Source organism: Capricornis sumatraensis, chromosome 19 (assembly GCF_032405125.1).
Source record: "Capricornis sumatraensis isolate serow.1 chromosome 19, serow.2, whole genome shotgun sequence".
NCBI classification, from domain to species: domain Eukaryota; kingdom Metazoa; phylum Chordata; class Mammalia; order Artiodactyla; family Bovidae; genus Capricornis; species Capricornis sumatraensis.
Genome location: NC_091087.1, coordinates 49,326,310 through 49,354,113, shown reverse-complemented (window position 1 = coordinate 49,354,113; position 27,804 = coordinate 49,326,310). Strand labels below are relative to the sequence as shown.

At 39.6% G+C, this 27,804-nt stretch overlaps 1 protein-coding gene across 1 annotated transcript in view; it reads right to left on the bottom strand.

Moving 5' to 3' along the window:
* NUBPL (NUBP iron-sulfur cluster assembly factor, mitochondrial) overlaps positions 1–27,804 on the bottom strand; it is a 228,472-nt gene that overhangs the window by 156,225 nt on the left and 44,443 nt on the right. Inside the window, exon 4 of the mRNA XM_068991271.1 lies at positions 20,246–20,336. Within this exon, the coding sequence (XP_068847372.1) occupies positions 20,246–20,336 (91 nt within the window). The remainder of the gene's footprint in view (positions 1–20,245; positions 20,337–27,804) is intronic.

Here is a 27,804-nt window from a genome sequence, read left to right as displayed (position 1 = left end):
GTCTCAAAGAGTCGGACATGACTGAGCGACTGAACTGAACTGAACTGACAATATACACTTAAAAGCATTAAAAAAAATGTCAGCAATCTCAACTCCAGGTACATAGCATGTTATCTCATTACCTCCAATTATACAGTTAGGTAAACTGTCTGAAATATTTAAAACTATATTTAGAAATCAAATAAACCTGACACTCTCAAACCTCACAAATGCCTGACAGGGTAGCCTTACCAACTACCAAAATCACTCTAAATACCCAAGCAACTCTTGTAAATTTAATAAACAAATAATAAATGAAATAAATCCAAGTATCCTGAATGCTCTAACACTTTAGAAACTTAACCAAATTATTTTAAATCTTTTAAGTTAAAAATCTTCCTAAATGTGCTGTAGCAGCAAACTGGGGGAAAAAAAACAAAAACCCTGGTTCCTGAAGACCTTGTGGAATAAAACTGTCTTATCAGTCCTGTATGAATGTGTCCACATTCTTATGTGAAAGAGAAATAAACTACCTTGTTTAAGCCAATATTGTGTTGTGTTTCCTTTCACCCACAATCAAAAATAATACTAATTAATACATATGTTTAATATCAATGAAACATTTCAAATTAAAATTACAAAGCTAACATGACCTTCTCTAATATGTTTAATTATCTTAAATGCTTCAAACACTTTTAAAAACAAATATACATATACAGTACCACAATGATTATAAAACTTTTTCTTAAACAATACAAAAATGTTCATACTAATGGATTTGATTTGTTTCATAAGACAGCACATTTACCATGATATGGTTTAGGAGTACAGTTTATCAGTCAGCGTCAAACAGAGTCACAGAACCTAGGGTCTTCTTCCAGGAGAGTTCTACTTGGCTAGCATGCTAAGTTTTCTTGTGTTATTTTTGTTGTTTTAATAGTTTTAGGACTTTTCAGGCCAATGGCTTTTCTTACAACTCAATATATCATGTTTCTTCAATTTTCTTAGGCAACCTCCCAACACATCATTTAGTTGCCTGTTTCATTTGGTAACAGTCTGCACGGTGGCGTGCTGGTGAAGAACCCACCCGCCAATGCAGGAGACACGAGTTCAATAGTGTCTCATGGGAAGATCCCTTGGAGAAGGGAATGGCAACCCACTCCAGTATTCTTGCCTGGAGAATTCCATGGACAGAGGAAGCTGGTGGGTCACAAGAGTTCAACACGACCTAGTAACCAAACAACAACATTCTGTATACTATACTCAGATTCAACCAATATCATTAGTGACTGATTGGATTCTGCCTTCTTTCCTCATCTTTCTCACCTGGCTCAATGCCACAATGCTACATTCATTTTATTGGCAGGAAAGACTCAACAGAGAAATTTTAGTTTATTGCTGTTGCTTTTACAAATGATAATCAAAAATTATGTATGACAGAAATCAACTCTTTAAAAGAGAAGCTTATATGTCTACCATTATTGATTATTTGACTTCCACAGCTGACTACTTATACAGTCTTACTTACCATAAAGTTCAGCTCACTTCAGTCACTCAGTCATGTCTGACTTTTTGCAATCCAATGGACTGCAGCATGCCAGGCTTCCCTGCCCATCACCAACTCACAGAGCTTGCTAACACTCATGTCCATCGAGTTAGTGATGCCAGCCAACCATCTCATCCTCTGTCATCCCCTTCTCCTCCCACCTTCAATCTTTCCCAGCATCTGGGTCTTTTCCAATGAGTTGGTTCTTTGCATCAGGTGGCCAAAGTATTGGAGCTTCAGCTTCAGCATCAGTCCTTCCAATGAATATTCAGGACTGATTTCCTTTAGGATGGACTGGTTGGATCCCCTTGCAGTCCAAGGGACTTTCAAGAGTCTTCTCCAACACCATAGTCCAAAAGCATCAATTTTTTGGCGTTCAGCTTTCTTTATAGTCCAATTCTCACATCCATACATGACTACTGGAAAAACCATAGCTTTCACTAGACGGACCTTTGTTGGCAAAGTAATGTCTCTGCTTTTTAATACGGTCTCAGGTTGGTCATAGCTTCTCTTCCAAGGAGCAAGTGTCTTTTAATTTAATGGCTGAAGTCACCATCTGCAGTGATTTTGGAGTCCAAGAAAATAAAGTCAGCCACTGCTTCCACTATTTACCTATCTATTTCCCATGAAGTGATGGGACCCGATGCCATGATCTTAGTTTTCTGAATGTTGAATTTTAAGCCAGCTTACTCACTCTCCTCTTTTTCACCCTCATCAAGAGGCTCTTTAGTTCTTGTTCACTTTCTGCCATAAGGGTGGTGTCATCTGCATATCTGAGGTTATTGATATTTCTTCTGGCAATCTTGATTCCAGCCTGTGCTTCCTCCAGCCCAGCGTTTCTCATGATGTACTCTGCATATAAGTTAAATAAGCAGGGTGACAATATACAGTCTTGACGTACTCCTTTTCCTATTTGGAACCAGTCTGTTGTTCCATGTCCAGTTCTAACTGTTGCTTCCTGACCTGCATATAGGTTTCTCAAGAGGCAAGTTAGGTGGTCTGGTATTCCCATCTCTCAGAATTTTCCAGTTTATTGTGATCCACACAGTCAAAGACTTTGGTATAGTCAATAAAGCAGAAATAGACCTTTTCTTGGAACTCTCTTGCTTTTTCCATGATCCAGCAGATGTTGGCAATTTGATCTCTGGTTCCTCTGCCTTTTCTAAAACCAGCTTGAACATCTGGAAGTTCATGGTTCATGTATTGCTAAAGCCTGGCTTGGAGAATTTTGAGCATTACTTTAATAGCAAGTGAGATGAGTGCAATTGTGCGGTAGTTTGAGCATTCTTTGGCATTGCCTTTCTTTGTTTTTCCATGGACCACATCAAAAGCAAATCAGAAAGAGGAAGAGGGGAGTGGTTAGGGCATTTCATTTCCTGACTTTCCCTCTGTAAGATGATCTTCGGCTGGCTGGGTACCTCTACCGAGTGTCAATGCTTCTCCCAAAGCAGCCATCTCTACAAGAACAGTCTCCTTTCAGGCTTAATATGCTCCCTCCTCTAGCCTCTTCACGCCTAGAAGTAGTAACCACTATCAACAGTTACTACTTCAACTGTTATGAACAGTTATTATCTTACCTCTTGTGGTTTTCCCTCCCACACTTCTACAGATTTACAGATAGTCCCTCTCTAATAATTTGAAAAGCACACTTCTATGTTTTTGGTGAAAAGTGATCCCAGGAAACAGCTGCTTGAAATGTTGATTTTGCTGTTGTTCAGTCATTCAGTCATGTCAGACTCTTTGCAATCCCATGGACTGTAGCACGCCAGGCTTCCCTGTCCTTCATTATCTTCTGGAGTTTGCTCAAATTCATGTCCATTGAGTCAGTGATGCCATCCATCCGTCTCATCCTCTGCCACCCCCTTTTCCTCCTGCCAATTTTTCTCAGCATCAGGGTCTTTCCCAATTATTAGTTGGCTCTTCATATCAGGTGGCCGAAGTATTGGAGATTCAGCTTCTGCATCAGTCCTTCCAATAAATATTCAAGGTTGATTTCCTTTAGGATGAACTGGTTTGATCTCCCTGCTGTCTAAGGGACTCTCAAGAGTATTCTCTAGCACCAGAGTTTGAAAGTATTGATTCTTCAGCACTCAGCCTTCTTTATGGTCCAACTCTCACATCTGTTCATGACTACTGGAAAAACCATAGCATTGACTGTATGGACCTTTGGCTGGAAAGTGTTGTCTCTGCTTCTTAATATGCTAAGTTTATCACAGCTTTTCTTTGAAATGAGATTGAGATTACTCTAGAAACTCAGGAATAATCTCCACAGTGAGAGAAAATGGGGCCAAAGGTAATGCATTTAATGTTATAAAGATTAATGATTATACAAATCAGATGAAGGGCAAACTGGGAGATACTGTGGTGTGATACAAAATTTTATGGCAATTAGCCAGAATCATGGGGTATCCAGATATTTGGTTTAACATTATTCTGGGTGTGCCTGTGAGGGTGCTTCTGTGTAGGATTAACATTTGAATCAACAGACTGAATAAAGCAGATTACCCTCCCCAGTGTAGGTGAAGTGAAAGTTGCTTAGTCGTGTCCAACTCTTTGCAACCCCATGAACTATACGTACAGTCTGTGGAATTCTCTAGGCCAGCCCACTGGATGGGTAGCCTTTCCCTTCTCCGGGGGATCTTCCCAACCCAGGGATCGAGGGATCAAACCCAGGTCTCCCACAATGCAGGTGGATTCTTTACCAGCTGAGCCACAGGTGAAGCCCAAGAATATTGGAGTAGGTAGTCTATCTCATTTCCAACAGATTTTCCCGACCCAGGAATCGAACCAGGGTCTCCTGCACTGCAGGCAGATTCTTTACCAGCTGAGCTATCAGGGAAGCCCCTGTAGGGCAATGTACGTGGGCCTCATCCAATCCATTGAAGGCCTCAATAGAATGAAAACACAGAGTTAGGGAGAATATCTTCTCTCTGCCAGTCCTCAGCCAGAACATCAGCCTTCTCCTGCCTCCAGACTCCGACTGAAATTCACACCATCAGCTCTCCTAGTTCTCAAACGTGTGAACTTGGACTGAAACTATACCATCAGCTCTTCTGGGTCTCCAGCTTGCTGACTGCACATCTTGGGACTTCTTGGCCTTCTTAACCACATAAATCAATTCCCTATTATCCATCTATCTATCTATATCTCCTGTTGGTTCTGTTTCTCTAAATAATCCAGATTAATACAAATGGCTATGGAACTTAACTGCTATGAAAAAAAAAAAAAGGTGATTGTAAAATTGTGGACTCATCTGACTTCCTAAAGAGTACATAGGAAGGAAAAAGAAAAGCTATGAACATATCTTTGCTGCTGGCAATAAAAACGTAACAGCAGTATTTACCCTATAAATATCCCCAGCCTCAGCACCCCACCCCACCAACACACACACACATGGAAAAACTATACATTTTCAGACACAGGACAACAGGAAGGAAGCCCACAATCCTTGAAAGAAGGGAAAGCAGAAGATGAGCCCTATGACTGCCCTGGTTTACTGCCCTTGAAGTAGTTTTCAGACTGTGGCACAGGAAGGGGGAATTCAAACAAAGCCCAGTAACATGGTGAATTGAGAAAAAAATAATCAGAGTTAAGTGAAGCAAAGGCAGCAAGAATTTATGGGGTAGGATATCAGAGAGGAGGAAGCAACACAGAGAACTCCAATAACTGCACAGGGGACCTGAGGAGTCGCTGTTGAGTATTCATCTACACACGAGTAAGAGGAAATTCCCTGGGACCAAGGAAAGAATCAGCAGAAAGCTGCAAACTGTACAGTTTCCCAAGATCACATATGGCTGGGAACATTTACTATGTTCCCACCAGCCAGAGAGGAAAGATTTACCAGTACATGGTAAAGTCCTCTGGAAGTAATCACAGTAGTATCGGGGTAAATTAGCCTTGGACTGAAGTCTGTTCTGGACCCACTCTAAGTTTAAAAGTTATCCTCAAAGAATCAAACTGATTCCAAATAACTTAATTATATATAACAGGAACTGGCAAACTTTTTTTTGTAAAGAATCAGACAGTAAATATTTTAGTCTCTTTTATATGGTTGGACCTCTTGAACTGGGCAATATGTGTCAAGATATCCATGACAATTAAAACTATTTTCCTAAAACCATTCCCATTTATTGTATAAATAAACTAAGGCTTGGAGAATTTAAGTTAACTTGCTCAAAGTAAATGAAAGTAATAACATAGCCTGCAGTCAAGATCTGACTCCAGCTCTCTCAAACTGTGAAATCCATGGTAACAATTCTGTATTACTATCTCCCTTGTAATAAGCCTTTTGCTATCCCAGTCTAACAGACAAATTTCATCACAACATGAAAGTTGCTCAGTTGTGTCCGACTCTTTGCAATCCCATGGACTCTACAGTCCATGGAATTCTCCTGGCCAGAATACTGGAGTGGGTAGCCATTCCCTTCTCCAGGAGATCTTCCCAACCCAGGGATCAAGCCCAGGTCTCCCACATTGCAGGTAGATTCTTTACCAGCTGAGCCACCAGGGAAGCCCAAGAATACTGCAGTGAGTAGCCTATCCCTTTTCCAGCAAGTCTTCCTGACCCAGGAATCGAACCAGGATCTTCTGCACTGCAGGCAGATTCTTTACCAACTGATGCTATCATCTTAATTGATGCATCCTCTGTCACTATCAACTACTTGTAATAACAGTGAAAGGCAGTGAGCATTTACTGGGAACCTTTAAATTTATTTTTTTACTTATTTTTTTATACAGCCTTCAAAGTTGTAGCCCTTGCCCATGGGCAGTAAATGGTGACATCAGAAATGGGGGTTGGATTAGTGAGATCCCAAAGCCTAACATCTTTCCACCACAGCACACTGTCTTAGCAGCACAAATCACAGGCCTCAGAGTGGTCCAAAATTGAGAAATGTAAGAAAAACTATGTCCCAAATCACAGAAAGGGATGAAGGAATGCAAGGGGGAAACTGAATGGCTATTTGGGAGGGGAAAAGCTTCACTGTGAAGTATGATGTATTCTCTGTGCTTCTTGGCTCATTATCATTTCCATTTCCATTAAGGTCCAGTTTAATTCTATCAAATTCACAAAGACATTTTCTACTTCTCCTTGCCCTCTCTAGTCTCCTATACTCTCCAAAGCAATCCTAATAGCATAGAATACATTATATTGCTATTTCTGAGTGTATATTAATCAGATTACAAGCAGCTTTGAGGACATCTTTTGTATCTTATAGTCTATATTCTAACATGACTGCAGTATCTGTGATGATAAAGATCATATTTAAGTATTATACTTTTGAAAAATTAGAAATTTTTAAAAAATAGGTTACCAACTCCAGTTACCTTAATGCCAAAATAGTAAACAAAATAAATGGAGAGAAAAGTCCCAGTGCAACTCTACAGGACTTCTTTACAAAGAGCCACCTTTAAATAATATTTCCAGACTTCCGACACAACTAATTCATTTGCAAAGCACTCGCTTCCACATTACTTTAAAAAAGGAAGAAAAAAAATGTGGTCAATAATTTCCTGAAATCCGTAACAAGCATCACTAAACCAGAAACCAAGAATTCCGACTTCTGGTTGAAGAATGTCCTACTAAACAAGCAAGTCTCCAAGCACACTCTCTGGTCCTCTAGAGATCCCAAAAAGCCTTTCAGGTGATCCAAGAGGGCAAGACTATTTTCATAAAAGTAGTAAGGTATCATTTGGCCTTCCACTCAGTCAACTTTTGCACTGATGGTCCAAAAGCAATGATGGGTACTAAAACTAATGATGCCTTAGCACAAACCAAGGCAACTGCACCAAATGTACTAACAGTCATCAGACTCTTCCCCCACCATGAACTGCAGTAAAAATTAAGGCCAGCCCTGGATGAAGTAGTGAAATTTACTTATTAAATCTTGACCCTTGAGTACACATCTTTTTAAAATTCTGTGTGACAACACAAAAAATACATATAAAGCATCTCTGCAGCACACAATTACAATCCTCCAGGGAAAGCACTTGTATAATTGTTTGAGCTATCAGCTAACTAGCTGTATTTTTCATGGACCACCATTTTTACTTGAAAGACAAACTTAGAGACCACACAGAGGACAAACCTGTGGCTGCCAAGGGGGAGAACGGTAGGGAGGGAAGGAGTGGAAATCTGATTAACAAACTACCATATATGGAACTGATAAACAGCAAGGTCCCACTGTCTAGCACAAGGAACTATATTCAATATCCTGTGACAAACCATAATGGAACAGTGTATATGTATATACACACACAGAGACACACACAAATATATCTGAATCACTTTGATGTACAGCAGAAACACAAACATTATAAATCAACTATACTCCAATAACATAAATTTTAAAAATGAAACTACTATTTGTCAAATTTTGGTGTAGCACCAAAGAAAACCAACACTTATTTGAAATAACTACTAAAATATTATTGTCTTTTTCTAACTACATGTCTGTGTGAGGCTGGAATTTCCTCATATATTTCAGCCGAAATATTGCAACAGACAGAACGAAAAACTAGTTATGAAAGTCAAGCAATTTTCTATTAGGTCAGACATATAAATGATTTACAAAAGTATAAAACAATGCCACTTTTCTCACTGATTTTTTACTTCAGAAAACATTTTTCATTAAAATGTTATTTATGTTAATAAGTATGAGCTTGATGTTATTTTTAATGAATTAATAAAGTTTTTTTAAAATTTCTCAGTCAACTCTAAGTTGATAAATATCAGTAAATATAACCTCCTGTGTAGCTCAGCTGGTAAAGAATCCACCTGCAATGCAGGAGACCCCAGTTTAATTGCTGGGTCAGAAGATCCCCTGGAGAAGGGATAAGCTACCAACTCCAGTATTCTTGGGCTCCCCTGGTGGCTCAGATGGTAAAGAATCTGCCTGCAATGCAGGCGATCTGGATTCGATCCCTGGGGGTTGGGAAGATTCCACTGGAGGAGGGCATGGCAACCCACTTCAGTGTTTTTGCCTGGAGAATCCCCATGGACAGAAGAGCATGGCAGACTACAGGCCATGGGGTCGCAAAGAATTGGACATGCCTGAGCGACTAAGCACAGCACACACATTAGCAAAAGCTGTGTGGCATCCTCAATCATTTTTAAGAGCATAAAAGGCCCCACAGACCAGAAAGTTTGAGAACTACTATGCTGTGTGCTGTGCGTTGTGCTTAGTCGCTCAGTCATGTCCGACTCTTTGTGACCAACACTCAGAAGAATATGAAGGTAAGTAAACAGTTCATAATCTAAATATTAAAAATGAAGATATACAAATTTGTGAGAAAAAAATCTCATGTCACGTCTGGTCACACCCAGGGTTAGCATGTAAGGAGATGCTGCTGCTGCTACTGCTAAGTCACTTCAGTCGTGTCCGACTCTGTGCAACCCCATAGACAGCAGCCCACCAGGCTCCCTCATCCCCGGGATTCTCCAGGCAAGAACACTGGAGTGGGTTGCCATTTCCTTCTCCAATGCATGAAAGTGAAAAGTGAAAGGGAAGTCACTCAGTTGTGTCCGATTCTTAGCGACCCCATGGACTGCAGCCTACCAGGCTCCTCCATCCATGGGATTTTCCAGGCAAGAATACTGGAGTGGGGTGCCATTGTCTTCTCCAAAGGAGATGACTATTGTTTATTTTGGAGGAAACAGATAGATAAGAGGAAAAGCCAACTCTAGGATAAAATTATAGATTCTCCAGAAAAATTCCCAACTCCCCACAGCCCTCCGTTATAACTACCATTTCCTATCTCTGCTTGGAATTACAAAGACACAGAAGTGGGTAAAGAGGAAAGAGAAATGTCACAGAAATAAGACAAGCCTCAGGCACATTCTGACCAAATGGCTGTGTTCGGGTGGAGATAGAAGGTGGTAGTTGACATTGTGATTTATAAGTGAAACATCCCATACATACTGCTCATGACAGAACATATCACCCATAGTCCCAATGGCCATTTTCAACAGAAATTAAAAAATAAACATAATCTTTCCATTATGTGTTTTCACTATGCCCAAGTCTTTTGCTCTTTCAAGCCTTATCAGGACCCAGGGCTGGCTGCATGCACTACCTCACAGGAAGGCTAGAAGGTCCTCTCCATCTCCATGATTCTCTGTCCATACCTCTTCGTATGTTACATTGTGTGCTGACATTTCCTGTCTCTCCCACTGTAAGCTCCTCGGGGATAGAGTTTACAACTTACTCATCTTTTTCCCCTGGAGCACAGCACAGTACCATTATAGTCATGCTCAGTTTCCCAGTGATTTATTTCCCAGAGGCCAAATGTCAATATTTTATAAAATAAATTTCTTCAAGAAGCACAACACAAGTTGTGCACATTTACAAAACAGTAGTTTCATAAACTGAAAACAGAAATATTATCAAATTTAAAATAATTTTCAATTCTTATCTAATTTCAGTTCAGTTCAGTTCAGTCGCTCAGTCTTGTCCGACTCTTTGAGACCACATGAACTGCAGCACGCCAGGCCTCCTTGTCCATCACCCACTCCCGGAGTTCACCCAAATTCATGTCCATCGAGTTGGTGATGCCATCCAACCATCTCATCCTCTGTCATCCCCTTCTCCTCCTGACCCCAATCCCTCCCAGCATCAGAGTCTTTTCCAATGAGTCAACTCTTCGCATGAGGTGGCCCAAGTATCGGAGTTTCAGCTTGAGCATCAGTCCTTCCAAAGAACACCCAGGACTGATCTCCTTGCCTCTCTAAACATGCTGACCCCATGCAACCCCATGGACTTGCAACCCATGGACTGTAGCCTACCAGGCTCCTATGTCCATGGGATTTTCTAGGCAAGAGTACTGGAGTAGGTTGCCGTTTCCTTCTCCAGGGGATCTTCCTGAGCCAGTGACTAAACCTAGGTCTCCCACACTGCAGGCAGATGCTTTACCTTCTGAGCCACCAGGGAAGCCCAAAAATATTGACCACTTCATCCTAAAGCTCCCCCTTGGCTTCCAGGATGCCATTTCTTCCTGCCTTATTCTTAGCTCTCTGGTCACTCCTTCTCAGTCTTTCTCTGATCACCTTAGGTTATTTCCCCAAAATTCTATTCTCACCCCATACAGTACTCCAATCTCTCTGAAATTCTTTTGGGTTACATTATCTAAATCAGGAATTCTCAACTCCAGCAGAAGTGACATTTCGGACCAGATAATAATTTATTGACTTCCCTAGTGGTTCAGTTGATAAAGAATTTGCCTGCAATGCAGGAGACCCAGATTCAATCCCATCCCCTGGAGAAGGAAACGGTAACCCACTCCAGTATTCTTGCCTGGAGAATTCCATGGACAGAGGAGCCTGGTGGGCTACAGTCCACGGGGTCACAAGAGTCAGACACAACGTAGTGACTAAACCACCACCAATGATTTATTATCATTGTGCTTTGTGCCTTACAGGACATGTGCACTGCAGGATATCCAGCAGCATCTCTGGTGTCTGCCCACTAAATTCCCCCCAGTTACGACAATCAAAAACATCTCTAGTCATTTTTGACAGCACATTTTCATATTGGCTCTCCCTCCCTTTCTCCTTCCTCAGTCCAGTTTTACTCCCTAATAAGTTATTTGTGTGCAGGGCTCTGCTTTCTGGGGAACCCAGTTTTTCCAAGAAAAGTTTGTGGTTTGTGCATTGCAAGGGAGATCCCAAAGCCCATCAAACTGCAAGCTGCTATTTCTGCTTTCTTTTCCTCCACTGAAATACCTCAGTGACAGCAGAATAAAATCAAAACTTACTGTCACTGCTTCCTCACTCACCATGTCTCCACACCTATTACAAATAACAATTTCCAGAATAAACAGTCTCAAATAACATCTTTATACTAACACATTCACATAATAATCTTTGTCCATGCACTATTTTCGCCTGGCAATGAAGACAGTCTGAGGAAAAGCAGAATGATGCATGCTGAGGTTCCAGTTCCTCTTCTTTTCCCAGGCTGCTCTGTCTCAGAGCAGGGACTGTGAACTCTGTCCTTTCCATCATGGCCCAAATTCAGGCCCCACAATCCTCTACCCCTTATAGCTAACCAGAGCTATACTCAACATTTTAAAGTTAAAATATGAGGCAAGAGTGGCACTGTCCTACCCACTGAAACAATGTGAGCAACCATTTCACTCCATGTAACGTAATTCTCAAATGTCAAATTACTAACCATATAAGTTCTTTCTCTTTTTCTAAAAATGGAAAAAAGTGGTGTAAGAATCATTCATCTACAACAGAGACTAATGGCTAAGAAAATACCTTTAAACAGTCTACGTTATTCATTAAAAAACATATATTATGATTGCAAATTAAGTTACTCATATACCCAAAGTAGAAAATAAAGTATGCATCTAATGTACAAGAAATTTAACAGAAAACTTCTTCTTTTATTCAACTAAGATTGACTGAGCATCTACTATATAAGCAAGTTTAAGTGAAACTAAGCCAGAAAGCCTCCGCTCTGTGGATGTGCTACTGTCCGGCAGAGGAGACAGAAAACATTAAGCAGATGACTTACCCTTGCAATTGCAGTAAGGAGAGTAAGGAGTGGGAGAAGCAGTCACAGAAGAAGAATCATTAAAATTGAGACCTGATAGTAGAAATCAGTTGTGGAGGAGGGGTGGAAGACACTAGAAATGTAAGGTGTCTCAGGCAGAGAGAATATACTATGTGAGGGTCCTCAGCACTTCTGTGCTGGCATTTTTGAGAAACAGAGGCCACTGAGACGGGTATTCACCGAATAACAGAACAAGGTTATTGGAATTGAGGCAGTGGAAGTAAATAGAAGGCAGAGACCAAATCATAGAGGTGTTTATAACATTGATAATGTTACAAACGGTAATACAGGTAGCAATAACAATTTAAAATATAATAAGCTCTGTCGCTTTTTGTGACATGAAAATATACTTTTTGGCTATAAATCATAACAACTTGTATACTAGTGAAGTTTCCAAACTGAAAAACAGAGAAAGTTTACAGCTAAGCTTACTAAGTCTCCCAAATAAACCTCACTGTTCTATTTTGTCCCAGTTCTGTAATGATTGCTCTTTTACAGAGCAAGTTGATTCACTGGGTTGAGACCACAGACACACTGAAGAAACCCTATACTGTTAAGCCTAGTACAGTTAATATTGTCAAAAAATATACCCATTTTTTTCCCTTTTGTAACGGTGGTAAAACATTCATAACATAAAATTTACCATCTTAATCATTAAGTGTACAATAGAGTGATATTAAATATAATGTTGTCCAACCATCACTACCATCCCTCTCCATAATTCTTTTCATCTTAAGAAACTGAAACTCTATCTCCACCAAACAATAATTCCCCATTTCCTTTCCCCCCGGATCCTGGAAACTACCATTCTACCTTCTGCACTTATAAAACTGACTACTCTAAGTACCTTATGTAAGGGGAACCATACACTATTTCTCTTTTTATGACTGGTTTTACTTCATTTAGCATAACATCCTCATGATTCATCCATGTTTCAGGTTATATCAGAATTATCTCTTTCAGTTCATTTCAGTTGCTCCGTCGCGTCTGACTCTTTGCGACCCCGTGAATCACAGCACACCAGGCCTCCCTGTCCATCACCAACTCCCGGAGTTCACTCAGACTCACGTCCATTGAGTCAGTGATGCCATCCAGCCATCTCATCCTCAGTCTCCCTTCTCCTCCTGCCCCCAATCCCTCCCAGCATCACAGTCTTTTCCAATGAGTCAACTCTTCGCATGAGGTGGCCAAAGTACTGGAGTTTCAGCTTTAGCATCATTCCTTCCAAAGAAATCCCAGGGTTGATCTCCTTCAGAATGGACTGGTTGGACCTCCTTGCAGTCCAAGGGACTCTCAAGAGTCTTCTTCAACATCACAGTTCAAAAGCATCAATTCTTCGGCGCTCAGCCTTCTTCACAGTCCAACTCTCACATCTATACATGACCACAGGAAAAACCAGAAGGCTGACTAATACTACATTGTATGTATACACCACATTTAAATTCATTCACTGATGGACATGTGGGTAGCTTCTGCATTTTACCTACTGTGGATAACACTATGAACATGGGTATACAAAATCTATCCAATCTTAAAGAACAAGATGGCATTTCAATGCAGTACCCTGTATAGATGCATGCCACATAGACAAAATCTAGAGTGGAAGTGCAGAAAGAAAATGAAAAAGATGCTCATTTCATTATTTGTGTGTGTGTGTGAAAGTCGGTCAGTCATGTCTAACTCTTTTGCAACCCCATGAATTATACAGTGCATGGAATTCTCTAGGCCAGAATACTAAAGTGGGTACCTTCTCCAAGGGATCTTCCCAACCCAGGGATCAAACCCAGGTCTCCCACATTGCAAGTGGATTCTTAACCAGCTGAGCCACTAGGGATAACATGTCTAATTTCTCTTCTCTCTTGCTAGCCTGCAAATCCAGACCATCAAAACTTTTCATGCCTCTTAGTATAATTTCATTATTAATGGCCTCTTGCCTTTTGCCCTGGAGTCCCCAATTCATGGATGAATTATTTCCCTTATCTTCCACTTCAAAACTCATTTTACGTTCTGCTTTCACCAAACTCTTTTTCTATCTTAAACGCTTTACTTTCTGTTAAGTCAAAAAGAAAAAAAAAGGAGTGGGGAGCATATGTTTTGTTAAAATATTCCTCAAAGGTTTCTAAAGTAATCACTGAATTATTAAAGTAACTATGAATCAGCAATAATGTGTTCTGTTTTAAAAAGCAAAAATTCAGAGAATACATACATAAAAACTAGAGTATTACAAACAAAATTGCAAGCTATCCCTCCACAATACCTAATAATAGTTTCTTTTAATTTTTCTCATTTCAGAGAAGATACTGAAAATGTCCTGATAATGTTGAGAAATACTAAAAATGATCAAAGATTAGGAAATAAGGGGGGGAAAAAAAATCACATTTTTTTCCAGTCTAGGGTTAGACTAGAAAAGAGAATATGAACTGAGGTAGAAATTAGTAGGGAGCCAGTGTAGAACTCTGAGACCTCAGTCTTGTCTTCAGTAAACATCCCACTCCATTGTCCTGAATTCCTGGAATGTGTCTTTAGTCTGATAAATTATCAGCACACAGATCCAGGGAAGGGAGTAATTAACTTCTGTTACATATTAAGTTCAGTTCAGTTGCTCAGTCCTGTCCGACTCTTTGGGACCCCATGGACTGCAGCACACCAGGCCTCCCTGTCCATCACTAACTCCTGGAGTTTACTCAAATTCATGTCCATTGAGTCGGTGATGCCATCCAACCGTCTCATCCTCTGTCACCCCCTTCTCCTCCCGCCTTCAATCTTTCCCAGCATCAGGGTCTTTTCAAATGAGTCAGTTCTTCGCATCAGGTGGACAAAGTATTGGAGTTTCAGCTTCAACATCAGTCCTTCCAATGAATATTCAGGACTGATTTAATTTAGGATGGACTGGTTGGATCTCCTTGCAGCCCAAGGGACTCTCAAGAGGCTTCTCCAACACCACAGTTCAAAAGCATCAATTCTTCAGTGCTTAGTTTTCTTTATAATCCAACTCTTACATCCATACATGACTACTGGAAAAACCATAGCTTCAAGTCCCCTGACTTCAGCCCTACCTCTTTCTGAGCACCATTCTTCTCCATGGTGAAATAGATATGAGTAAGTAAAGTAAAGTAAATGTCACTCAGTCGTGTCCGACTCTTTGCGACCCCAGGGACTGTAGCCTTCCTCCATCCGTGGGATTTTCCAGGCAAGAATACTGGAGTGGGTTGTCATTTCCTTCTCCAGGAGATCTTCCCAACCCAGGGATCGAACCCAGGTCTCCCACATTGTAGGCAGACACTTTACCATCTGAGCCACCGGGGAAGTCTAAGAATCGCATTATTTAGGAGTGCACATGCCTCAATGGGGGCATCCCAGCTGCCTTAAACTGCCTGTGGCCTCAGCATTGATTCTGGATCAGGAAGATCCCCTGGAGAAAGGAAACGGCAACCTACTCCAGTATTCTTGCCTGGAGAATCCCATGGACAGAGGAGCCTGGCAGGCTACAGCCCATGAGGTCGCAAGAGTTGGACACAACTTAGCTACTAAACTACCACCAGTATTCTTGCCTGGAGAAATCCATGGAGAGAGGAGCCTGAGGGGCTAGAGTCCACAGCATCACAAAAAGTCAGATATGAACAAGTGCCTGACTATGCACACACAGCTACTAAAATATACTTGTTTGTTCTGTAGATAAATAAAGCATTCTTCATCGATTTTATGTGCTACAGCCTTTGGCTAAGATGGTTTGCAGCAGAACAAGTAGAACTCCAAAAAAGAGCCTGCCTATTCTCCAGCTCAAAACTGGCAAAGAAAAAAGGAAAAGAGTTTTACCATACTAAAAAAAGTATTTGGTTCAGATTATTCAATGACTTGTGTAAGAAACAATAAGCCAAGTGAAGGGTGGACTTTTGTCTTGATAAAGTAGGGTGATAGGATTCTTTAAAGAACACAAATCTTATCTCTGAGATATTTTAAAGATAAAAGTGCCTAAAGCCAGAGTAAATCAAAATAAGATTTACAGATTAACAAGAATCACAAGGCTTCCCTGGTGGCTCAGGGAAAGCATCTGCCTACAATACGGGAGACCCAGGTTCAATCCCTGGGTAGGGAAGATCCTCTGGAGAAGGAAATGGCAACCCACTCCAGTACTCTTGCCTGGAAAATCCCATGGATGGAGGAGTCTGGTAGGCTACAGTCTATGGGGTCGCAAAGAGTCGGACTTGACTGAGAGACTTCACTTCATTTCTTCAAGATTCAATTAATAAGATTTCAAGATTCCTTCAACTCCTGATTCACACTTTGCCTTAATATTCTGGGTTTCCCTGGTGGCTCAGTGGTAAAGAATTCACCTGCCAATGCAGGAGACGTGGGTTCCATCCCAGGGTAGGGAAGATCCCTTGGAGAAGGAAATGGCAATTTAATTCAGTATTCTTGCCTAGGAAATCCCATGGACAGAGGGGCCTAGCAGGCTTCACAGCCCATGGGGTCACAAAAGAGTTGGACACAATTCAGTGACTAAACAACAACAACAATTTAATATTGTAGGTATAAAACAGATTGTAAACAAAATCCAGGGAGTCAGCAAGAAAAAAGTCATTTCTATAACACTTTGACTATGCTATACATCCCAGAACCACCCTTTCCAAAGATAATCAGAGGAACTCTAGCATCAGATGAAACCCAAGAGTCCACAAGACAATGACCAGAAGAAGCAAATTATAAATGAGAAGCTCTCAGAGCTTTAACTCCTGCATCAGAATTTAATCATTCCAGTCAGTAACTTCAGTAACACCCCTAACTCTCTGCCTTGGAAGAAAAAAGGTAATTTCAGAAATAAGTAGAATTCACTCTCATTCTTTATGCACTTAAGTTACCTTAAGAAAATTTAGTCACTTCTTGATAGTTCTTACTGGAGATGACTGCTATTATAAAAAGTCATTTGCCAAGCTGATTTTCCACATTTTCTCTGTCTCTTCTGTACACACATTCATTTCATAAGCTTGGAAAATGCTTATTAAGACAGAGAGAGCAGAATATTGTGACATGAGTGGAAAATCTATCCCCCAACAAAAAAAAGTGAATCCTACTTAAAAAAAAAAAAAAAGTCTCATAGTTAATCATTATTAACAAGCACTGTGTCATCCTCAATAAAATTACTTGACATTGCAATTTTAGTAACCTCTCTCCACAGGTCTTAAAATTTTTCCTACTTTATTAGTTAAATATACTATAAGACACTCTGCAATAAAACTAAGTAGTGCAAATTCACAACTGTGATAAAGTGTGAATTCATCATCATAAAACTGTGAAAGAAGGCAGATTTCTACCAATAAAAGTTAGCTGAGAAAGCTTAGTGAAAATCCTCAACAATAAAGAGTATTACATTAGTGAATTAACAGCACATTTCTGTGTGCAACTACCATGTAATATTTTCTTACAATTTCAACTGAAAATCTTCTTAGTCAATAATTTCTAGGAGTATAGTTTGGCTATACTATAATATGAAATCTGCATGTTATGTTATTTACAAACTTTAAAAAGAGAAAAATGACTGGTATTTGTTCTTTAGACAAAAAAAAAAAGCTTAACTCATGCTAAGATGATAATCTCTCAAACTACACATGGATTTTATTCTAAATTCCATTAGGTTCCCAAAGCAACTGGTCATTTGCAGCCATTATAATGTCAACCTGGTGAGGTTTTTTGTACAATACTCTCTCTACAAACTGGCTAGACTTTCCATTACCATAATTTTGCATACTGCATACCAACACAGAAAATCACTATTGTCATTTTAAGCTGATAGAAACATTTTCAGCCTAAGAAATCCAAAACTATCATAAACAAATTTTTCCTCAATTACTAAATTCACTTCTCTAGAAACAAATGTAAAATTTCCCTTGGTGATCAAGACTAGAAAATATCATAAGAAGTATGGTTTTTCTATAATCTCCTCAAAAAGAAAAAAATATAAGAGAATGAATCTGCCAACTTTAACATGGAGTTTTAAAATTAACAAATTGATCAAAACTACATTACCATATGTCTGCTTAAATAATGAACAGAAAAAGACAATCCCGAAGTCCATTCCCTCTATGGTTGTGTAGCTAAGTCCGAGAACAGGGGAGTGATTTATAAAGTTAAGATTCTGCTCACAGTTCTATCTCCCCAAAATCTGAACCACTGAAAACAAATCTTTTTTCTTACTATTAATAAGATAATTTCATGCTGCACTGTGCTTTCTTTAATAAACAGTAATACAGGATAAATTAAAATGACAAAAACATAGAAAAGTCAAAATGATGCCAATTAGTACAATGGTAGCAGATTAAACCAATTTATAAGATGGGCTTTCAAGAATCCACACTCTTCTAAGTGAATGCCTTAATCGTTTGGTTTATTTCTTATGGGACTTGAGATCTGCTTGTCAACACACATTCTTTTCAGGCTTTCCAAGATTTCCAGTAGCTCATTTTTACCAGAAAGTCTATTTAATGGCAGCCAATTTGCAAACATCAAATTTAAGGGTACAGCTTCAGGAAAACAAGAAGAAAGAAATTAAAGTTCACTTCAAGTATTTATACTGGCATAGACTGAACAGACTACTTGAGAAAAAACTGCCACCAAGGGCTTCACTTTGCCATCACTCATGTGCTATGCGCCCTAGTGTTCGTGCTACTTTAATCAAGAGACAGACGTCAAGAGTCTATCATTTAAAGTACACAAATTCATTACTTCTTTGTGTAAGTTTGACATTTTGGCTCATGGCACATATTTGTAAACTAAGTATGCATTCCACTAAAAGGGCAAAGAACAAAGAAACTAGAATAAATTAACTTTCTTTTAAGTTTATATTTTCACAAAACAAGAAAACAACTTAAGTGGGTGCTTGTAATGTAGGACGGCTAGGGTCACTGTTACCATCACTAGAGCCTTAAATTCCTTCAAAGTAATAGGAAGAATCCTTATTATCTGATAAGTGGTTGGTTATTCAGAACTTAACGCTGTAACTGATTTCAACAACTACAGCACTAACAAAACCACCTTGGTGGTGGTTTAGTCGCTAAACTGTGTCCAACTCTTGGACCCCACGGACTGCAGCCTGCCAGGCTCCTCTGTCCACAGGATTCTCCAGGCAAGAATATTGGAGTCGGTTGCTGTTTCCTTCTCCAGGGGAGCTTTCTGACCCAGGAATCGAACCTGGGTCTCCAGCATTGCAGGCAGATTCTTTAATGACTGAGCTATGGGGGAAGCCCATCTCAGCACAAACAAAGGCACCTTAAATAGCAGATAATGTCTTACTACCTAACATTTAATCACAACGACAAAAATAACACCTTCTGTTATGTACACAGAAAATTCAATAAAAACCCTTCAGTAAATACAGGCATTTTGTCCTCATGGAAAATAAAAGGTCCAATAAGAAATAAATTATTCAATTTCATACGCTTACTATAGTTACAAATAAATTTTAATAGTGTCTTCACTCAAAACTATTTTTCAAGGAAAGTTACCAGTTGTTTCAATTTTTCTTTTTTTGAGCATAGAATTTCTTTGTTCTTAAAGCTTTATATTTAATAGTTTTGTAAGAAAATATAATAACAACAGCTATTAATATTAAAGATTTATTCAAAAAATTACTCTGTCCTATTATTGATGGCAATGAAGGCTGGGGAGAGAAATTAATTTTTTCAAAAACAATTTAAAATAAATAGAACAAAAATCTGATTAGAGAAAATAATTTTCAGCTCGTCTAACAAATATATTAGATACTTTCTATTCAAATACCCCCATACATCCACACATTTTATATACAAAGACGATGATGAGCTAAATTTGACCATGTACAGTGTGCCAAGCACTGTGTTTCATATGCACTACACTTAGAGCAATTTTGTAGTTAAGCAATTACACATAGCAATTCTATCTGGTAAGTACAATTGTTTAACCCTATTTTACACATGGGGGCATTGAGGCACAACGAGGTTGAACAAGTCATTCAAAGCTACACTGTTAATCAGTGACGGAGCCAGAATTCAAACCCAGACAGTCTGGCTCCATACCTTATATTGCAGTGTGCATAAGGTATACATGGTATATGGCACAATGCCTGACACCCAGCAGGTACTAAATAAAAGTGTAACTATATCGTCATACTCTTTATCTCTTCTTTACTTACTCTGTGATAATTCTGGATTGCCTTTCAGATTCATCATCTTTGGAATTGAAGGGCCATACACATCCACATCTAACAAACCAACAGCCTTTGACTGTAAGAAAACAGAGTTTACCATAAGATTTCCCCACTCTTCATCAAAGATAAAGTGCACAGCAACAGTAAGTCTAACTACAGAGAAGCTAATTCGTAAAATATTTCAAAATCATAACCTAAACTTTTAAAGCAAACAGAAGGTAAAAGAACATAAACTGCTCAGTGTAAATATTTTTTGTTGGTTTACTAATCTCTTCCAGATAACTGACCAAAGAAATCCACTGCACACACTTTAAACACTGTGGTTCAGATCTCCCATACAGTCACAAACAGACTAAGATTTTTTGATCTGAGAACTAACAAATTACATGCACACAATGTTAAAATAATGGTTTACAACAGCAAACATAACCCCAGGAAGATGGAGCATTAACTTTTGGAAAGACTATCTAACACACCAAGGAATACAAAATGAGGGGAGAAAATCATGGAAACAAGACCATAATTAAAGCAAGTGAGGAATTCTGATGCAAATCTGGCATGCAAATGCTAATGAGGATAGTGGCAGACATAATACAGAGGCAAGCTCTTATGTGCAAGTCACGGTAGAACACCCAAAGTCTTTCAGGGGATTCATAAACAACCAAAACCGATTTCTTTGATGATTTATGCAGCTGCCCAAGAGCAGAATATCTGATCGGTCGCTTCACTAGCTGACAGTTAATCAGCAGATTAACAAAAAAAGACAAACAAAATTCACTATCTCTAAATAGATCTTTTTTTCTTCTCCCCCTACCACCTCCCTGCTCTTTCTCCTTTCACAGATTAAATCAATTTGTTACTGGTTTTTCTCATATACAAGCAAACAGAATGCTAATACTAACACGTGCTTTTGAGTTCTGTTTCCCCAGGACATACAACTCACCCAGTTCTCTCCCTGTATGCTGGCAAGATAAAATTCTTTAAACTCTCAAAATTTTTTAACACTAAACAATCTCTCATTTTCTGTTATCTACCTATTTCCAGACACAAAATTACTTTTTAAACCTGTCTGGTTCTTATAAATTGACAAAATAAGGTACATTCAAATTTATGCCCCTAACTTTGACTCAAATGGCAGTTGTAAGAAAATTATTTAATATCCCTCTGTGACTCACAGAAGCTAAGGGACTCGAGATTACCATCTATCTCTCAGTTTACTGTAAAATAAATGAAAAAGGAAGAAGAATACATTACCTTTAATAGAATGGTGATATATAAAAACTGGGTTTAACACTTAAAAAAATCATTTTGAATGTTAGTTTCTAGCTTTCTTGTCAAAAGTAGGTATAAGACCACCTTACACGGTTACTATGAGGAGTCAGTGAGAACTGTAAATAAAATCCTTAGCAGAGTGCCAGGACCCAGAAGGAATTCAAGTGGTAGGGAGATATAATCAGGAAAAGTCTAGATGTTTTTTGGGTGATTTAGGATGGCATGTGTTTAGAGATTCTGATTTCTCCACAGAGCTGGCTGTGGAACCCTAGTTTATCCAGGTTCTTAATGTAACATTTCTGATTAACCTTCTTCCGTCCTTCCCTCTCCTCCCTCCTTCCCTCTGTCCCTCTCTTACTTCCCTCTCTTTCTACTGGTCTTCATACCTTTCTCTCCTCTGTTTCCTTTTTGATGTATGTAAGCGAGTAAACTCCGGGAGTTGGTGATAGACAGGGAGGCCTGGTGTGCTGCAGTTCATGGGGTTGTGCAAAGAGTCGGACACGACTGAGCGACTGAACCGAACTGGAGCACTGGTACTAAATTCAGGTCAGTTAGTAGCTTTAAAAAGGTAGAACATTCAACGAGAAATTCTGACCCAATTTAACTCCTTTTTAAACCACAAACAAAAGAATTCAGTTGAATTGAAAATAGGAGTAAATTCACTATGGATAAAAAGATTTTCAAACCTAACAAATCTGGATAACTGTTAACTATTATCTATGGGTCTGCTAATGTTATAACTATCACCCCTTTTCCATATCTTTTCTGTGACACCTACAAAACTAAATGCTACCATAAAATAATAATAATGCCAATTAAAACAAAAAACATTCTAAGATTCTTTGTCCTTGCCCTCATTTATATTAACATTGGTTTTAAAGTAACTGGAAAGGGTTAGGTCCCAGGTTTCAAATTAATCTTCTAAAAATACTTGTCAAGTAAAAGAACTTAGTTTTCTAAGTTTATGTTTTCAAGAAACAAGAAAACAACGAAGTGGTTGCTTGCAATATAAGATTGCCAGCTCAATTTTATCATCACTAGATCTTTAAGTTTCCTTCAAAATGTTAGGGAGAATCTATTTATCATCTATCTGTCCTGTCTTCTAGAAGAAAACTATGCTTGTCTACAAGTGAGCCCTTGACATCATGGGTTAAAACAAAACTGAAAACCTGCTCTAAAATGTGCTGTGGTAGGAATGGATTTTGCATATATACCTAGATAGCTGCTAGTACACATTATCACATAAGAATAGAGAGGGTAGGGAGGGAGATCACAAGAAGTTAATTTCTTCTGCTTCCTAGAAGATGGAACTAAGAATAATAGAAAATCCTCTACAAGTCTCTACTGACTGACTAAATTTAGTACTAATTTAAATTTAGTACTAAATTTAGTACTAATGCTTACATGTATCAAAAAGGAAACAGGGAAGCCAAGGTATTGAGACAGGAAGGAAGAGCGCAGGACATCATTGTTCAAAGAATGACACCACCATGAAAAACAAGAGGATAAGACCAAAACAGGTCAGAACCTACTAGGCTCAAGATGGAGAAGATTCGACTTCCAGTAGACCTTGAGCCACACTATATGCTCACTGTAATACATCCGCATATGCTAAATATACACCCACAGGTGCCATGACAGTTCGGAAGCCAATTATAAAAGGCCCAAAAGTGGGTGGCGCCCCATCTCCTGAAAATCCCCACTCCTTCTCTAAGATGGTCAGACTATTCCTGCTACTCCTGGTTTGTTGTTTAGTTGCTAAATCCTCTCCAACCAACTCTTTGCAACCACAGGGACTACAGCCCGTGAGGCTCCTCTGTCAGTGGGATTTTCCATGCAAGAATACTGGAGTGGGTTGCCATTTCCATCTCCAGGGGACCTTCCTGAGCCAGGGGTCACACCCCCATCTCCTGCATTGGCGGGCAGATTCTCTACCTCTGAGCCACCATAGAAGCCCATAAAAACTAAGTTTGCAGACCACTAACCATCTGACACAGCCAAGCTCCGCTCTCACTTTCAAAAGGACTCCATGCCCTGGGGTCACCTCTTACCTTCTAAAAAGAGTATGAGTGTGTGTATGTGTGTGTATTAGTAGATCAGTCATGTCAGACTCTTTGCAATCCCATGGACAGTAGCCCACCAGGCTCCTCTGTCCATGGATTCTCCAAGGGAGTAGGTAGCCATTCCCTTCTCCAGGGGATCTTCCCAACCCAGGGATCAAACCTGGATCTCCTGCATTGCAGGCAGATTCTTTACCATCTGAGACACCAGAGAAGCCCCTCAAAAGAGTGTGTCTCTCTAAATAAACCTGCTTTCATTTTACTATGGCTAGCACTTGAACTCTTCCCTGCACAAGGCCAAGGACCCTCACTTGGCAGCCCATTCCAGGTACTCAGTCAAGACCTGGGACATGACCATCCTCTCATACCCCATTTTTCCTGCAATATACAACGGTCACTAGAAGGAGAGAAAAGAAAAAGAGGGCACAGGGAAGCAGGAAGGAAGGATGGAGGAAAGTTAATCAACAATGTTGTATTAAGAACCTATATAAACTAGGCTTCCACAGCCAGCTCTGTGGACAAATCAGAATCTCTAAAAACATGCCATCCTAAATCACCCAAAGAAACACCTAGACTTTCCCTAATGATATCTCCCCACCACCTGAATTCCTGCTGGGTGCCAGGCACTTTAAGGATTTTATTTACAGTTCTCATTGACTCCTCATAGCAACCGTGTAAAGTGGTATTATGCCTACTTTTGATGAGGAAGGTAGAAACTAACACTCCAAATGATTTTTTTTAACTACTCCTCCTTAGAATGAAGCAGAATGTAAAATTAAACACAAAAATACCAATCACATAAAACTCGACCATAACTTGAACATGACTTATTTACAGAAGACTTAGATTAAAAAACAGGAGTCAGCATGATTCTCCCGACAAGGCCAAATAATAGAAAATATTTTAAGCCTTGTGGATCATTTGATCTGATAGTATTGAACAGTGCCACTGTAGCACCAAAGCAACGATCAGTTCAGTTCAGTTCAGTCACTCAGTCGTGTCCGACTCTTTGCGACCCCATGAATCACAGCACGCCAGGCCTCCCTGTCCATCACCAACTCCCAGAGTTCACTCAGACTCACGTCCATCGAGTCCGTGATGCCATCCAGCCATCTCATCCTCTGTCATCCCCTTCTCCTCCGGCCCCCAATCCCTCCCAGCATCGAAGTCTTTTCCAGTGAGTCAACTCTTCACATGAGGTGGCCAAAGTCCTGGAGTTTCAGCTTTAGCATCATTCGTTCCAGAGAAATCCCAGGGCTGATCTCCTTCAGAATGGACTGGTTGGATCTCCTTGCAGTCCAAGGGACTCTCAAGAGTCTTCTCCAACACCACAGTTCAAAAGCATCAATTCTTCGGTGCTCAGCCTTCTTCACAGTCCAACTCTCACATCCATACATGACCACTGGAAAAACCATAGCCTTGACTAGATGGACCTTAGTCAGCAAAGTAATGTCTCTGCTTTTGAATATGCTATCTAGGTTGGTCATAACTTTCCTTCCAAGGGGTAAGCGTCTTTTAATTTCATGGCTGCAATCACCATCTGCAGTGATTTTGGAGCCCCAAAAAATAAAGTCTGACACTGTTTCCACTGTTTCCCTATCTATTTCCCATGAAGTGATGGGACCGGATGCCATGATCTTCGTTTTCTGAATGTTGAACTTTAAGCCAACTTTTTCACTTTCCTCTTTCACTTTCATCAAGAGGCTTTATAGTTCCTCTTCACTTTCTGCCATAAGGGTGGTGTCATCTGCATATCTGAGGTTATTGATATTTCTCCCGGCAATCTTGATTCCAGCTTGTATTTCTTCCAGTCCAGCGTTTCTCACGAGGTACTATGAATATCAGTTAAATAAGCAGGGTGACAATATACAGCCTTGACGTACTCCTTTTCCTATTTGGAACCAGTCTGTTGTTCCATGTCCAGTTCTAACTGTTGCTTCCTGACATGCATACAGATTTCTCAAGAGGCAGGTCAGGTGGTCAATAGACAACATGTAAACACAAATGAGCATGGCTGTATACTATAAAACTTCATTTAGAAAAACAGACAGGATTTAGTCCATGGGTCATAGTTTGCCAACAGTGATTTTAAAAATAAACTTTTTCATGACAAAGTTATTCAGCTGCCCAACAACCTAATTTTGGTCAAGCCAAGAGCAGGCAAGACACAGTCATCTCTTATGGTGTCAGAGGAGCTACCTCAGTAAAGATTTACTTCCTCATCTTTAATTGGCTGGTTTTTAAAAATAATAAGGAGCACATTTTTAAGGCTGTTTCATTGGAACTTAGTATGTCTTGTTTTGATTTTATAAAGTGCAGATAAATCAGTGTCCATTAAATAGAACCTCCAATGCCTGTATTAATTAAAGTATATTGTACTTTGATTGTGGCACAGCTACCAACCTGATAAAATTACCACAGCTACAAAAATCAGCTGAAACATATCTTCAAGTCTAGAATTCAATAATGTTCAAAAGATGCAAAATAAACTTTGTTTTTCAAAATTTACACCATTATTTTTCTATAGGCTCCTATTTTAAGTGTACGAACAGTTTCAATTTAAACTTTCAACAGTTTTACACTGTAGGAAAATAAATGAGCAAGGTAGAGGTTACATATAAATATATGCAACTGATTGTTCAACTAAGTTTTATGATGCCTTTCTGCCTCACTCCTCCTAAAATAATTATATTTAGTCAAGAAAGGTCCAATTAAGATTTCTTTCATTACAGCCAGGCCCAAAAGAATAATCACTACAAAAGCCTCATCAAATACACAACAAAGGAAATGATTACTAGCAAAAAGAAACCTGTAAATGCACTGTTATAAGGTGGGCTTTCCAGGTGGTTCAGCGGTAAAGAACCCGCCTGCCAAGCAGGAGACGTGAGCTTGCTCCCTAGTTCAGGAAGATCCCCTGGAGAAGGAAATGGCAACTCACTCCAGCATTCTTGCCTAGGAAATCTAATGGACAGAGGAGCCTGAGGGACTACAGTCCATGGGGTCACAAAAGAATTGAACATGACTTAGTGGCTAAACAACAACTATTATAAAGTAGAACTGCCATCATAAACTTAACCTAATATGTTGGTACCTAATATTAGACCCTTTCTCTGACTCTCCTGCAGTACTCAAACTCTAGCAGACAACAAAAACATAACACATCAAACCCCAAGACACTACTTAGATTTTTGGATTTGTTTCTTTATAATTCACAATACCCTGTGAGAGCTAGACAAGGCGGCAGAATTATTCAGAGTGATTATAATGTTTCATTACCGCTGCATGAAAGCTACAATTTGAGAGCCTACAAGTCCTGTTTTTTGTGTGTGTTGGATTTCAAAGCCTTCAGCAATAAATTTGATAGTGCTTTGTTCTTCCAACAGAATTATTACTGAAGAAGATTGCAAAGCTTCATGATGATCTTTTTATCCATGACATCTGCTAATAGAACCCATCAAAACAACATCTTAGAGTGGTCTACCCAATTATTTGCAAGTAAACAGTCATTTAAGATTAAGACCTACTCAAAAGTGTCCTTTCCACAGAGATATCCAGTTAAGAATCCCATGATTATCTACACATTATATTACATTTAACCTTGGACTGGAATTGGGGATTTATTCAATTTGAAGCTTAGTCAAACCTCTTTTTCCTCTCTCTGTTAAGCTTTAAGTCAAGATGTCATTCAAAGAATTTAAATCTCTTAGTAGAGAAAAAATGCTTCTTATCTTGTTCTTGTTGTTGTTCAGTCACTGTCGCGTCCAACTCTTTGCGACCCCACGGACTGCAGCACGCCAGGCTCCTCTGACCTCTACCACTTCCTACAGTCTGCTCAAATTCATGTCCACTGAGTCAGTGATGCTATCTAGGCATCTCATCCTCTGCCGCCCTCTTCTCTTTCTGCCTTCAATCTTTCCCAGCATCAGGGCCTCTTCTAACGAGTTGGCTCTTCACATTAGGTAGCCAACATACTGGAGCTTAAGCTTCAGCAGCAGTCCTTCAAATGAATATTCAGAGTTGTTTTCCATTAGGATTGACTGGTGTGATCTCCTTGCAGTCTAAGGGATTCTCAAGAGTCTTCTCCAGCACCACAATTCGAAAGCTTCAATTCTTTGGCGCTCAGCCTTCCTTATGGTTCAACTCTCACATCCATACATGACTACTGGAAAAACCATAGATTTGACTAAACGGACCTTTGCTAGCAAAGTGATG